A 14,003-nucleotide genomic window follows, 5' to 3' on the forward strand; every position below is an offset into this window, starting at 1 on the left:
TTACACTCCATTACAAGGACGTATATCTCTCATACACACATGCTGTAATTGATTAGTCAACACAACTAATTATGCTAATCCGTGGACTTATCAGAGGTTGGTCAACATCGAAAGATAGTGATGTTAATGAAATAGCCCGTTTTAGTAACCATTCCTATCTTTCGCGATGTTGACCACCCGTACAATCCCTGATAAGTCCACGGATTAGCATAATTAGTTGTGTTGACTAATTAATTACAGCATGTGTGTATGAGAGATATCGTCCTTGTAATGGAGTGTAAAATAAATAAAGAGTTACAGAGGCTAGGTTATGTATATAAACCATTTATTTTATTTATCCGATCATTCAGAGCATGAAGAAAGAAGAGAAAATGATAGAGAAAACACTGAAAAACTCAGTAGTACTTATTGGGTCGCCTGTGGTGAGACAAGGCTAAAGTCGAAAGGGGGGGGGGGATATGTATTTGTCCCCCCAACTTCAGCATTTGGGAGGCACATGCACCCCTGCCCCGCCGGTTCCTACGCCCACGCTACAAGGTGAGTCCCAATCGTGAAGTGTTTCGCGCAGATCTCAATGTCAAACATGTATTTTTGAAGGCTCTCCCGAACGCCCGGCCATATCGCATTGTCCTCTTGACTCGGAATTCTGATCGTAAAATGTTTAAAAATGTAATGAATGTAAAGAATGCATTTCGTGCAAGCCCCTCCCCGACCGCAAAATCTATTTCGTGCATACCTTAAATGTAAGAAATGTGGAAAAAAAACCCAAAAATACCCCCAAAAAACCCCCGGCGTCTAGATTGTCTAAGTATTTCGATAACTGTATTGATATATTCTTAATATTGATCTTCATTTGATTATATTGATCTTATAGGTTTTGAAAACCTCTTTTCAAGAAGGTCGAGACACGTAACATGTATCAAAGACAATTACATGCTGTACATTTCAATAAATAAAATACAAAAAGTTCTTTAAGTCGACAATAAAGACTCGAAAACACATCAAAACGAATTAAAATCATAACAAAGTAACATTAAGATTCCTCTAAGTACTGAGTTCATGAAAATTAAAAAAGCCTACCTAAGAACTATAAACACTCTATTTTTTTCTGAAATACAGTGGTAAACATTGGCTCCTGTTACGTGAGATGACTATTTAAAAACTCAGTTTTAGCTGTTTGAATTTCTAAAAAGCGCTGATCAGCTGATTTTAAATAATTGATTTGATGAATTCTTTTTATCTTTAATTCATATCAATGCTTTTCAGGTGTTGTTTTTAAAACTCTCACTTTGACAATATAGTTCTAGCCAGCAGTCTCTCTCCTCTCCACACCGAGACCCTCTCCACACCGAGACAACCCAGACCCTCTCCACACCGAGACAACCCAGACCCTCTCCACACCGAGACAACCCAGACCCTCTCCACACCGAGACAACCCAGACCCTCTCAACACCGAGACACCCCAGACCCTCTCCACACCGAGACGGCCCCAGACATGGGAGAAGCTTTATCTTTGGCCATGGCAGCTGTAAGCTTTTCCATCTAGAAATACTACGTACTTGAAACGAACTTGACGTCTACATGGAGTCCAGTACTTTGAAAAAGATCCCGAGCACCCTCCCAGCAAGTTTGAACGAGTACTGTATTTCCAGAATAACAACAAGAAAGCAACGGAAACATTCGAATATAAGATCAGTTGAACCACTTGTCTGATAATCGCTATAGAGGATACATAGTGCGATAGCGTGAAACTTTGAGTAACGTCCCGTTCTGATTTCAACTTGACATCAATTCTTACCGTAAATTTTCTGCCAAATAGGTTTGAGACACTGCTTAAAGAACCCCGTGAATCTTTTCCGAACTTATGTTTTTGCCAAAACGTAGTATCAAAACAGAATAAAGGACTATTCAGTTTCTTCGGCCGGGGGAGGTGTTTGATTATTTTTTGCGGACATCAAAAACGTTGCTACCCCCCCCCCCGCAGTCATTCCAACTTTCGAAAACAGGGTGACCCCCCGATAAAGGTAAAACAAAAGATGATAATATACTTTTATAGATATATTAAATATGATTATAAATATGATTATAAATATGATTATATTGAAGTTATATGCCCGAAGGACGCGCCGAAAAATGCAACTGAATGATGAAATTCTTGGCTGGTACTGTGTATTTTAGGCAAGTATGAGCCTGTGATGTAATTCCAAAACACATTGAGCATTTCAAAAACACGGTGTCGCGTTTGTGGTAGGCTGTGGCATACTATTAGATCGCGAGGGGCCTGAACGCGTTGAACACCACCCTACCCCAGTCTGCCAGTAACTGCTGTCGAGAAAAGCTGAGCAACTTGGGGCCAGTCAAATACATGTAATAACGACTAACGGTTAACGGGTTAACGCCAGTGTTCCTAACAATCGAGGAACAGACGACTATGAGTAGTCGGCATATTTAGATATTGCAAAGTCACGGTTTGTCAGCCCGAGTTGTTTGGAATATACAGTCGGCAGGATACAGTCCTTGTAGGGTGGGTTTGCTGCAGAGAACGGGTATCGCTACATGTCTTGCTGCGGCACAAGTATTGTTAAGCATTCAAAACATGAGCATTAAATTCGCTCTGAAAGTTATACCTGGCTGCTGTTTCTTATTTCTCTTTTGCATTCATAAACGCCTTCTTGCTTACTCCGTCCCTCCATTTTTATGCCTACCACCCCTGTGGTCGAATGGAACGTTACAATCCATGTATAAAGAAGCCGGGTTTCGAAAGCGGTGTTTTCCCAAGAAGGGAGCTGTATGAAAGGACGGACTCGGGTCAGGTCACCATTGATCTCACTAAGTACAGGTAGGTACTATGTACAGGAATCAGGTGGGCATTCTTGTCGCGTATCATATGTGAGAGACGATTATGCTGACTTTCCCCCAAAAAACTGGCTTTCAATCTCTGTCTTGGGTTTTCGTGATAGTCTGCGGTACAGCCGATCTGTGCATGTATTGGATAAGTGAATGATTAAGCGCGCATGTGCGCATAGCGCGATGTGTCTGTTAACTACGGCCGTACATCGGTGCCGCAGTGTGGTGCTGGATTTTTCGATTGCCTCCTGCATTGCAAAGATATCTGTCGTAGAGTTTCACCGGATAGACGAGGTGATCCAGGAGTTAATATCGTGCTATTTGTTGTGCTAACTGTTTGTTATCCGCATACCAGGTCGCCACTTTGTATTATTTAAAAATGGTGCGATGCATTGTCGTTTTCTTCTGTTCACAATTTCTTTTTGTCTCACTTTCTTTGCCCGGCTTCCCGCTACAAAGAGATCCGTTACAAAGTGTGAAAAACGCAGCTAATGTATCCCTGCAAAAGGTTGAAATTCTCTCGAGCACTGAAAGTTGATAGCAATTTGGGCATACTCAGCCACTTTTTAATGAAGAAAAGAAGAAAGATAACTTGCGAGCATTTCATAATGTTGCTGGATTCTCTGCTGCAGTTTTCTTCAAAATTTCTTCACATTCTTCGCTGGAAATTATCTACTTTGCCGGATATCGTAGTATTATTGTCGTGTCCGGGTCAAACGCCTATTATAAAATTGCGGAGCAAATACCTCTTTCAACTCTTTCAATCGAGTCTGCCTTTATCGATTAAACCACTTGTTCCCGTGACGGCGTGAGTAAGCAGTTTTACAAAATTCCTCTCTTTACACGTGCACAGCGAATGGCGTTTGTGTACAACGCGTAAGATGTTACATCGCTCACCTTTTGTCTGTTTACAAAACAATGAAGTCTCGGAGGTGTGCAAAGTCGCGAGAAGGCGTGACCATGGCAACATTGAAACTGGGCACAGCAAAGCCAACACGACAGAAGAAGCCAGCGTATTGCCCGAGGGCACAATTACCGCAACTGATTGAAGTACTATAAATTATGTTGTGTAATCTTCTCCCATGCAGAGACGGGAGTTCGCAGTTGGCAGTCGACAGTTATTTATAAATTATGTGAAGTATTGCATAATAAATCGATCATGTACCAGAAACAAACCCTTTTCAGAATATGTCTTTTTTAAACCATCGCATAGGCCACAATCCCCTGCGTGCATAGGGTTATTGTAGCGTAATACAAATGCTTAGTTTACAGGGGCTTTTACCGTGTATCGAACCACGCGCGACTGGTACCGTATTACAATGAGAATCGAGACGAAGCCTTGACATCACTGTGCAGTGTTAACTTTGTCGTGTACAATGCAGACAATGTCCTTTACGAGGAGAAAATGAGTAAATCTGACTGACTATTCTGCACGAGCAAATACTCTATTAGAACATGAAATCTAGGAAAGACAATAACGGCGAGGTCTCTTCCGGTTTTTTTTTATGTGCCAGCGGCCGGCCGGAAACGATGTAATAGCCCGGTCAGACGAGGGCGGGCGTTGGTGGCGTATTACCACATGTTGCTAATATAATAAAGGAAGCCAACTCGTCGGTATAAGCATGGATGTACAAACATCTATTTTTGTACATCCATGGTAAGCTTACTTTTAAATGACCAGTCTACGTCATACGTGTGTACCTCACTTGTTTTCGTCCCGTTTTGCAAAGATATGCATTTTCAAATGTCAAAAAGCTGCATTTCCCGTAGAAGCTCGCGCGCGGCGCTTTGCGTAAGTTTGCGTGTCCGACATTCATTCAACGGCAGGTTTTGAATTGCTTCAGTTCACAGTTCAGTGTACCGGTAAACCTGGTATTCCTTCTGTTGGAAAAGAATCTGTCACAAATCAAAGACGGTGTACACGTATTAAAGATATGGTTGACGATAATAAATTAAACTTCAGTATGGCCGTGCAGTTTTATCAAATTAAGCGCAAAACATGTTCTTGGGAATGATATACGAGTAAACCGAAAGTTTCGTGCGTGTTTGACAGCCAAACGGTGTAAAAGAATTATTATTGGACCGAACCCGCCAAATAGCACATCCGTCTCCCATGGAGGCAATATGTTACGTAATTAATTTTAACATGATCTGAATGGTGTACTTATTAGTATGCCCAGGTGATTACGGTAATTCATGAAGATACAAACATGTAGATACAAGCTGCTTTGGCGAAGCCCGGCAGTAACTGTACCAGACAATTCTGGGCTATGGAATTTTAGGAGTTATGGTTTGTGAGGTAGTTATGGGCACTAATAAGCTCTAAAATCCTAGCTGTAGTGGTGACTATTACAGTATGTACCTTCTAGTAATTTCATAAGAGCTGACACATATAGTTAAACTGCTGTTGAGAACACTCCGCTGCGAAATACTGAGAATGCAATTTGATTCAATCAGCTTAGTGTTACACTTCCCCCGCATCACGGATCACGTTCGTTCTAGTCTGTGACAAGATTATGGTGTCATAGCATTTTGTTTTCCTCTGAAATTGTAATGTAATCAGTAAATTTCCAGGCAAGACAATCTGACACCTTATATAGGCCTTTAAAATAGAGCTTCTATGCCAGCCGGGAGCTTAGCTTAGTCTTTTACTACGACTGAGGGTGTGATAAGTTTTGCACTAATTGCCCGAGTTTATTCCTGTCTAAGTCAGAGCTTTTGTTTTGTTAAGTGGTAACTGCAACTGGCACAATGCAAGCAATTCAAACCGCCGATCGATACAGATCACACTAGCTCGCTGAAGCCAGCACAGGACAAGGACACCTCCTCGGATCACATTCTGCAGTAATGCCCCAGAACTTGCCAGTGACATGGCTCGCATTGTGTGAGAATACGGTAAACATTTTTTGCCCCCTTTGTTGGACTGCAAATACCTCGCTCAATACTGCAAGTTCATTGTTTGCTGTGTCAACATCAACGTACAATAGTGTTATACGTGCATGGATTTTCACCAGTCATGGTAGGGATATATCTGTATACTTAGACTGATGGCTGTATATGTATGCTTTGGCGTTTCTAACTCAAAACATGGTTGAAACCATGGACCTAAAAAAATACGTCCGTGGTTGAAACCTACAGAATGAGTACATTATAGTAAATCTTTCATAGCCGCTGCGTGAGCCAACATATTTCCCCTAAAAAACCTGCTCTGGTCAGTAGCTGCCCTCATTTAGCCTCTATTTTTTACATCCATGCCTCTTCCAAACATAACGCAACCACAGGTAGGACTCATGGATCGTGCAGCCATACTGCCACAATTTTACAGCAATGACCCCCAAAGAAGGCCCTACAGAGGGGCTGTTCCATCCAAAAACCAAAGAAAACTCCCTTGATTGTTGCTTTTGATTGGGTTCGTGTTCACACTTCAGCGAAAGTTGAAGGAATAATATTGTCATTGTATTAAAAGGGTCAACAAAGTTGAGTTCATCCATTCCTACAAATAGTCAATTGTAGAGAGTGTCGAAAGTGAAAGACTTTAATAACTTGTGCTCAAATTTTCCCCATGGAATCTTTCTGCCATTCACTTTCAAAATGAGGGATAAAAATCGGGGGCCCAAGCTTTAGCGGGAACACTGGCGGGGGGGGGGGGGGGCACCCTGCAAAATTTGGTACTAGAGAAATAAATTACCCCAGAATAATCGATATTTGAAATTCGAAATGGCCACCGTCCCAATGGTAAACTCTATGGGGAAAAACAATTTTTTGATTTTCGAAAAAAATAAGGTAGAAAAAAGTTTTCTTACACCAAGAGCTTTAAGAAGAACCCATAAATGGTAGATCAGAAAACAATTGCAAAAGTTTGAGAGTCCGAACATCTTTCCCCAAGGAGCAGTTTTATTCTTGATTTTGCAAGCGAATGGTTGAAAGATTCCTTGAGAAAATTTTAAGTTTGAGCAAAAGTTTGTCTTTCACTGTCAAGGTGCATACTACCTTGAAAGCAAACATGTGAAATAAAAGGCTTCCGTGTTAGGAGGAAAAACAAAACCTTTTCTTGTTGGTCTTGTTTCACCGCATTTTGATTGGTCCATTATAGATGAGCATATTTGCATAAAATGTGTTTTTTTTTTGTGGTCATACACATTTGAAATTTAAGATCTGGTCACTACGGGATTTTGTCATTAAGTTATAGCACAATTTAGCATTTCATGTGCATAGTTAAATTTTAAATATTTTTTTCTTATTTTTTGCATGCTTTTCCTGAAATTGTTTCTCTGAAACTCATAAAATTTGTATACTGAATTTTTTTTTCAAGTTTTGTCAACTGTTCCATTTGCGATTCGTTGTATTAATTTATTGAAGTGATATGAAAATAAACGTACAATTTGTATACTAAAATGTTTTTACAAGTTTTTGCTCAATTTTCTTTAATTTTTTTCTCAGCTGATTGTCCAGTCAATCAAACTGGATTTATAAAATCCCAGCGATAACCTCATTCAGTTTTATGCGAATGATGAAATTTGAATATGCAAATTTAAAGGGTTAGTTTCTCATTTCAGGATGCCTGTAGTACACAATGTTATTTAATATTAGCATAAACTGTATATATTAATTTTTGACAGTTTTTTTCTCTTTTTTTTGCTCAACTTTCTCCAATATTTTTCTCTGTGATTGCTTATCCAAAAGAAATTAATTTGATTTGTATGTTATCATATTATGGGGTTACCTTATTGTTTTATCCAGATGATGGTGAAATTTGCAATCACAAATATTTGGAGACTCTTTTTTCTCAACTTTGGGGAAAAGATTGTTTCTTTCCATACCACTGGTTCTATGGTCACGCTGTGCACACTGGGAAATCATACTGCACATATTCTGAGCTTTGCTAAGATATGATTGATATACGATCCTGCTCTCGGTAATATTATTTGAAAAAAGTTTCACACGGTTAATGCTTTGCGGAAGATTTACTGTAAATTTAATGAGGTGGTAAATTCCTAAAAAAATAGGTTAGAGATCATAGAAGCTCGGACTCAGATTGGGCTGTCTCAGTTAATGCCACCACTCCCGCACACTTGCAGGATTTCCCCTTTTTCTTACCTCATTTGCATATTTTTGACACTTACATGTTCATTTGCACAACGTCACATCTCAACCCCTGGGTCTACCTGTACACCAAATACTGTGATGGTAGGTGTGGCGGTTTGGGAGCTTTTGCGTGTGACGGACATACATACATACATACATACATACACACAGACTTCGGCCACCGACTCACCATATAAGCTCTTTTTGGTATTTATATACATACCAAATATGAGCTAAAAACACCAAATTGGATACTAGGCATAAAGAATGGGTACAATAGCGAAAACAAAATCATCAACAGTGACAGTCCCTGGCCCTTTAATGATGTCATACAGTGTAAGTATGTAGGAATGTTGACAATGCTGATCTTGAACTGTTATACAATTAATGTTAATTTAAACATAATTAGTCCCTGGCCCTTTAATGATGTCATACAGTGTAAATATGTAGGAATGTTGACAATGCTGATCTTCAACTGTTATACAATTAATGATAATTATAACATAATCACTGTACACACACCACACGCGCCAGAAAGCCTGGGAGCCTTTTGATCAAAACTTGATTAGGCCCATTATGCATATTGACAAAACAAATTAATTGAAGCCATACTGAGCAGCATTCCAAACATTATATAAACAAGCAGGAGTGAATTGACAAAAAATTGCATGTAAATTAAAGAAATTATTTTGACCTCAGTTGGGAAATTAATTTCCAGTCAAGTGTCATATTTGTTTACATAAACAAAATGGACAATTAGGCTAAAATAATATGTGTATACAAATAAAGAAATAATTTTGAGCCCTTCACAACAAGTGTCATATTATACATTCAAAAACAGGAACACATGACCCCAAGAATGTGCATATAAACAAAATTAATTATTTTGAGCCTTGTGGGGGCTTAATTGCAGAACAAGTGTAACACTGTATACACCTGCAAATGCAATCACTTCTTGGTGTGTTCTTTCTTTCCAGTCACAATGGAAGAACTTCTTTTGACAGGGAATTACTGCTTGAAGTCCATGAAACCACCAGATTTGTCCGATACAAACAAGAAGTGAGTGAGTTATTTACTTCCCTTTTTCATTTGTTTGTTTCCATTTATTTGGCCCCCCCCCCCTCCCGCAGAAATTTGAGAACTGTTTATTTTTGATTTCTTTTCTTGCAGCAGCATCCAGATTAGTGAATTGAATGCTAATGAAAAACTCTGAAATCATTATTTAACATGTGAGATCTAGATGTTAGTGCTTCTACAGGAGAGGTGATTGCAATTGAGAAAAAACGCACTGCAATGTGAAGCTGAAGCAATGTATAAGAGTCCATCTATATCAAGTACACACCAAATAATCTTTAAGGACTGGAAGCCACAACTTTTGGTGATTTTTTCACCATTTCTGAATGGCAATCCCCCAGTTTCTTGTTCTATACCCCCAAAGCATTTGAGATACTTAGTGGTCAATTCAGAATGTACAATAGACTGCATTTTTTTAACATTGACAAGTGAATTCTGGTCTTGAACTCAAACGTAAACCATAACAAGAACTTGCAATGAAAAACACAGAAAAAAATCATCAAAAAGTTACAGGTGCGGCCCTTGACGCACAAAGTTTGCACGCCAGGTTTAGAAAGAGCCAGCATGAAGCAACAGTTTCAAACACTATATGTAGTCTGAAAATGGATCTTGACCATAATACTTTCATCTCTTCTGATGATCAGGAGCTCATCCTGCCCCACTTCATATGAAGATATTATCATTGGAAAATATTCATGTACTGCGCACTTAATGTGTTAATATTTACATTTACACAAGTTACATAGGGAAATTGTACCGTTTCTGAGCCGCGGCAGCTTCAGAGCAGAAAACAATTCAAGCTTCGTAAAATTGGACTTTTTTTGTCAGCTATGACACATGTGATTTCTATGAACCACCTTCTCTCTTTCAGGGAGCTCAGGGCGTACTTTGAAAACTCTTATGAAATCAATGAGAGTTTATTTACTGGACTGAAAGGTGAGTGAGACGTGCCGTGTTCAGTGTAATCCTAAATGTACCACACAGAGAAGAAGTTCTCAGCTCTGATTAAAGCCGAGTTCATTGTGCAGCTTGAAGCTATATATGTGTACATATATATATATATATATAAATATATATATATATATATATATATATATATATATATATATATATATATATATATATATATATATATATATCTTGTAATGTTGGAAATCTTCATGGTGTAAAAGAGTGCTCAATACCTGTATGGCAGAGCGATTTACGGTAAAAATTGATAAAAGTAGAAAACAGGACTTAGGCGTTACCTAGAGTTTCACGCTACATGTGTTCTCTGTAGCGATCATCAGACAAAAAATGATTGCTACAGAGAACACAAGTAGCGTGGAACTCTGAGTAACACCCAAGTCCTGTTTCCTTCTTGTTATCAATTTTTACCGTATATATATATATATATGAACTTATATATATATGACTAGGGTAGGTCATTTTGCTGTACATGAGCAAGTTCAACACTTGGGGAAGAAGGAACCATATTTACTCTATTATGAACAGCATCAATATGAACCTTCCAGCTAACATTCTACGGACCCCAAAGCATTTTCAGATGTATTGTTCAGCTTGCCAAATGAGTCTGTACACGATGAAACAGCATTGTTTTGTGCATTGGCCAGAATTTTAGGAATTCACATACAAACAAAAGCAGTGCATATTTTACATGTAAAGATTCTGTGTTGACAGTTAAGAAATGAGTGGTTAGATAATCATGGTCTAGAGATTAGACAACATATTGCATTAATTGCTCTTTATACACATGAACTAAAACAGTGAAAGAATCAACAACATTTATTTATTACATTTATTAACAACATTTATAAGTAAACCTGCAGAGCTAATTTCAACTTACCGCAGAAACAGAAGTAACAATTCACCAGAAACTGAAGCGAAAGTAAAATTAAAACACATGAGATTTACCGTTGAAATGAAAAATGTCATTATTTTTCGAAATTCAGTCAAAATAGAAGTCACTCTGCTATCTCATCTCAAAGAAGAGCTTTTGCTCAATTAATAAAAAAATTGTGATGATGCAAGTTGAATGGCATTTTCACAGTCTTCAAAATGACAATGTAAAAATCGGCATGAACTTGAAGGTCAACATTTCTTCAGAATAGTTATGAATAGACAATGGTTGCTGGAGATGACGTATAAGGCATTAGCTAAGGGTTGCTGGTGGAACCAAGTAAGATCAACGAAGTCAGGCTATAAGAGTTTTATTTTGTTAGTTTTTTAATTATCAACACTGGTTTCTGTTGGCTTTATACTCTGAGAAATCTCTTTTCATACCTGTGCACATCTTCTTGCATTTTGTGGTGATCTATAGCATACAAAGGATTTTGTAGCTGGAAATGCATTCTGATTTCAGCAATCCAGCGTATTGAAGATTTAAACAAACAAACAAACAAACAGCAGCAAGAAAACAACTATTCATGCTTTTATAAGCAAGCTAAAAAACATGTTGTGACTATATTTGTCTCACTTGTTAGGTTTCATGTCTACGCCCTGGGCACCAATTCCTTCCAAAGTCTATGGTACAATTTTCATGTAATGAATCTACAATGAAAAGCAACTATATTTCTCGGTATAAGTCCCCACAGCCAGTTTTCTTTCATTCATGTAAAAATAGCCAAGCATTACAAATGAATGAATTGATGCTCAGTTAATAACCTTCCCCCCTTGGGTAATGCTTATTGAATGTGTTGCTTTTAGTTTCACACTGCCTTCAGAAAAGAGAAAATGTTTACCCACAATAGCCTGGGAAGTGGGGTATGTACATTTCCACCGAGACCCATGCACAACAGACATGACGCATGATTATGCATGATTAATGTTTGATACTGTAATGGTTTCTGTTATGTAACATTTTTTTTTCTCGGATTTAATGAGACATGTATTCAAATCTTTTTGATAGCTCCAACACAAGATTATTTGAAAAAAATGTGTCGCTTTTCATCAAACTTGTACCAATCAACTTAAAATTGGTGTTTCTTATCAATAATTCAGTTAAGAAAAACACAGCTCATGCAAGACAGCTGCCTGTGCCAATATTATTCACGTATCGGTGTTGTGTTTCTGGTGTTGATAAACGTTGCAACGTGGCTCAGTATTTCATAAAAACTAAGTTATCTTTTCTTCACCAGATGAGTCCGTGTTCAACAAATGTCCGGATAGGCTACGTCTGCCGTTGATCTTCTACTATGCTCATACAGCCACTGTTTACGTCAATAAGCTGTTATTGGCTGAGCTTATTAAGGTAAAGATCATTGTTCATTATAAATTAGAAACAGACACATATATATATATATATATATATATATATATATATATATATATATATATATATATATATATATATATATATAGATATATAGATATATATGTCTGTTAAATTAGAAACAGACATATATATATATATATGTCTGTTCATTATAAATTAGAAACAGACATATATATATATATATATATATATATATATATATATATATATATATATATATATATATATATACCATTATTTTAAACTCATTGAAAAACTGACAAACTGTTGCAATCATAATCCATATTTATAGATTTTCATGATATGTTTATGGTAACCTAATATCCCCCTGAATTCTTCAGAACTTAAACTTAATGCTAACTTTTGATGATTTTGTTCACTTTTTTGTTTTTTGATGTCAATCATAATTTCTTATTCTACTCCCAAAGGCATGTTGATATACACAGTATTCAGCTTGTCAAACCAGCTTGTACGTGTGTAAACTACATTGTTATTGTTGACAATGACTACTTGTCCGGACAAGAATTCAAGAATGCATTCGTTTAAGACACATAGACACTATGTTGACAACATAAATAATGTGTGTTTCAAGGTTCTCTTGAGTGTAGAATAAGAACTTGCAATCGATATTCAAAATAACAAGTCATTGACAATGACATAGTCCCCACTTGTAATAGGGGAGTATTAGTCTTGATGGGGCAGGGAAATGTGGTCATTAAGAAGTATCACTGGAGTGTATATGTTGAGATCTAATGGCACATAGGTCTATGTCGTTGTTCCCAATTTGAAACACATGAGGCATGTCTAAGTTATGGTTCTAAATCGGGAAAAAAGATCAGACCTCTAGCTGTATTGGCCAGCCAAGAAATACATATGCGCATAATAATGAGGTACAAGATGTGACATATTAAGGTCTAATATCCTATCAGAATTGGAGGGTATAGAACTTGTGGTTACTGAGTTATGCATATATATGTATAATCAAGGTCAAAGGTCATAAGGTCACGTGACATTTTGAAAAAAAATTGTATTGCTAATTAATCCCTATATGCCAAAAATCAGACCTCTAGCTCTATTCGCTTGCCCAGAATTAGATGTGTGCATAATTAATGAGGTAAAGCGTGTGTTGTCATAAGGTCTCCCACCCTACTAAATACAAAGGACATAGCTCTTGTGGTTACGTATTTATCGACATAAACATATATTTCAGGTCAAAGGTCATTGAGGTCACATGACATTTGGTCAAAAAACTTCTATCCTATAGTTATCCCTATATACCAAAAAACAGACATCCAGCTCTATGGGCTTGCTCAGAATTAGATGTACGCATAATTAATGAGGTACAGTATGAAGCATCATAAGGTCTCCCATCATACCATATATGAAGGGTGTAGCACTTGTGATTACTGAGTAATGGACAAATATGTATATTTGAAGTCAAAGGTCACTGAGGTCATGTGACATTTTGTCAAAAAAATTGTATTGCTAAGTTATTTTATCATATGTACCAAAAATCAGACCTCTAGCTCTATTGGCCCGTTCAAAATTAGATATGCGCATAATTAATGAGGTACAATAGGTGGCGTCATAAGCTGTCCCATCATACCATATATGAAGGGTGTAGCACTTGTGGTTACTGAGTTATGGACAAATATATATATTTGAGGTCAAAGGTCACCAAGGTCATGTGACATTTTGTCAAAATATCTGAGAAATCTGCGTG

General features: G+C 37.5%; 1 protein-coding gene across 3 annotated transcripts in view; it reads left to right on the forward strand.

Moving 5' to 3' along the window:
* Positions 1-2,749: 2,749 nt before the first annotated feature.
* The window catches only part of LOC139138837 (uncharacterized), a 43,227-nt gene continuing 31,973 nt past the window's right edge, over positions 2,750-14,003 (forward strand). For 2 of the 3 annotated variants that reach the window (XR_011553685.1, XM_070707388.1), the window contains exons 1-4: positions 2,750-2,839; positions 8,910-8,991; positions 9,878-9,942; positions 12,144-12,256. Coding sequence is in view for 2 of the 3 variants with exons in the window: in XM_070707388.1 (XP_070563489.1) it covers positions 2,791-2,839; positions 8,910-8,991; positions 9,878-9,942; positions 12,144-12,256 (309 nt within the window). In the remaining variant the exon portion in view is untranslated. Of the gene's footprint in view, positions 2,840-5,041; positions 5,202-8,909; positions 8,992-9,877; positions 9,943-12,143; positions 12,257-14,003 lie in introns of those variants that run through there. The other variant, XM_070707389.1, reaches the window with a different exon arrangement.

Source organism: Ptychodera flava, chromosome 8, assembly GCF_041260155.1.
Source record: "Ptychodera flava strain L36383 chromosome 8, AS_Pfla_20210202, whole genome shotgun sequence".
In the NCBI taxonomy this organism is placed as follows: domain Eukaryota; kingdom Metazoa; phylum Hemichordata; class Enteropneusta; family Ptychoderidae; genus Ptychodera; species Ptychodera flava.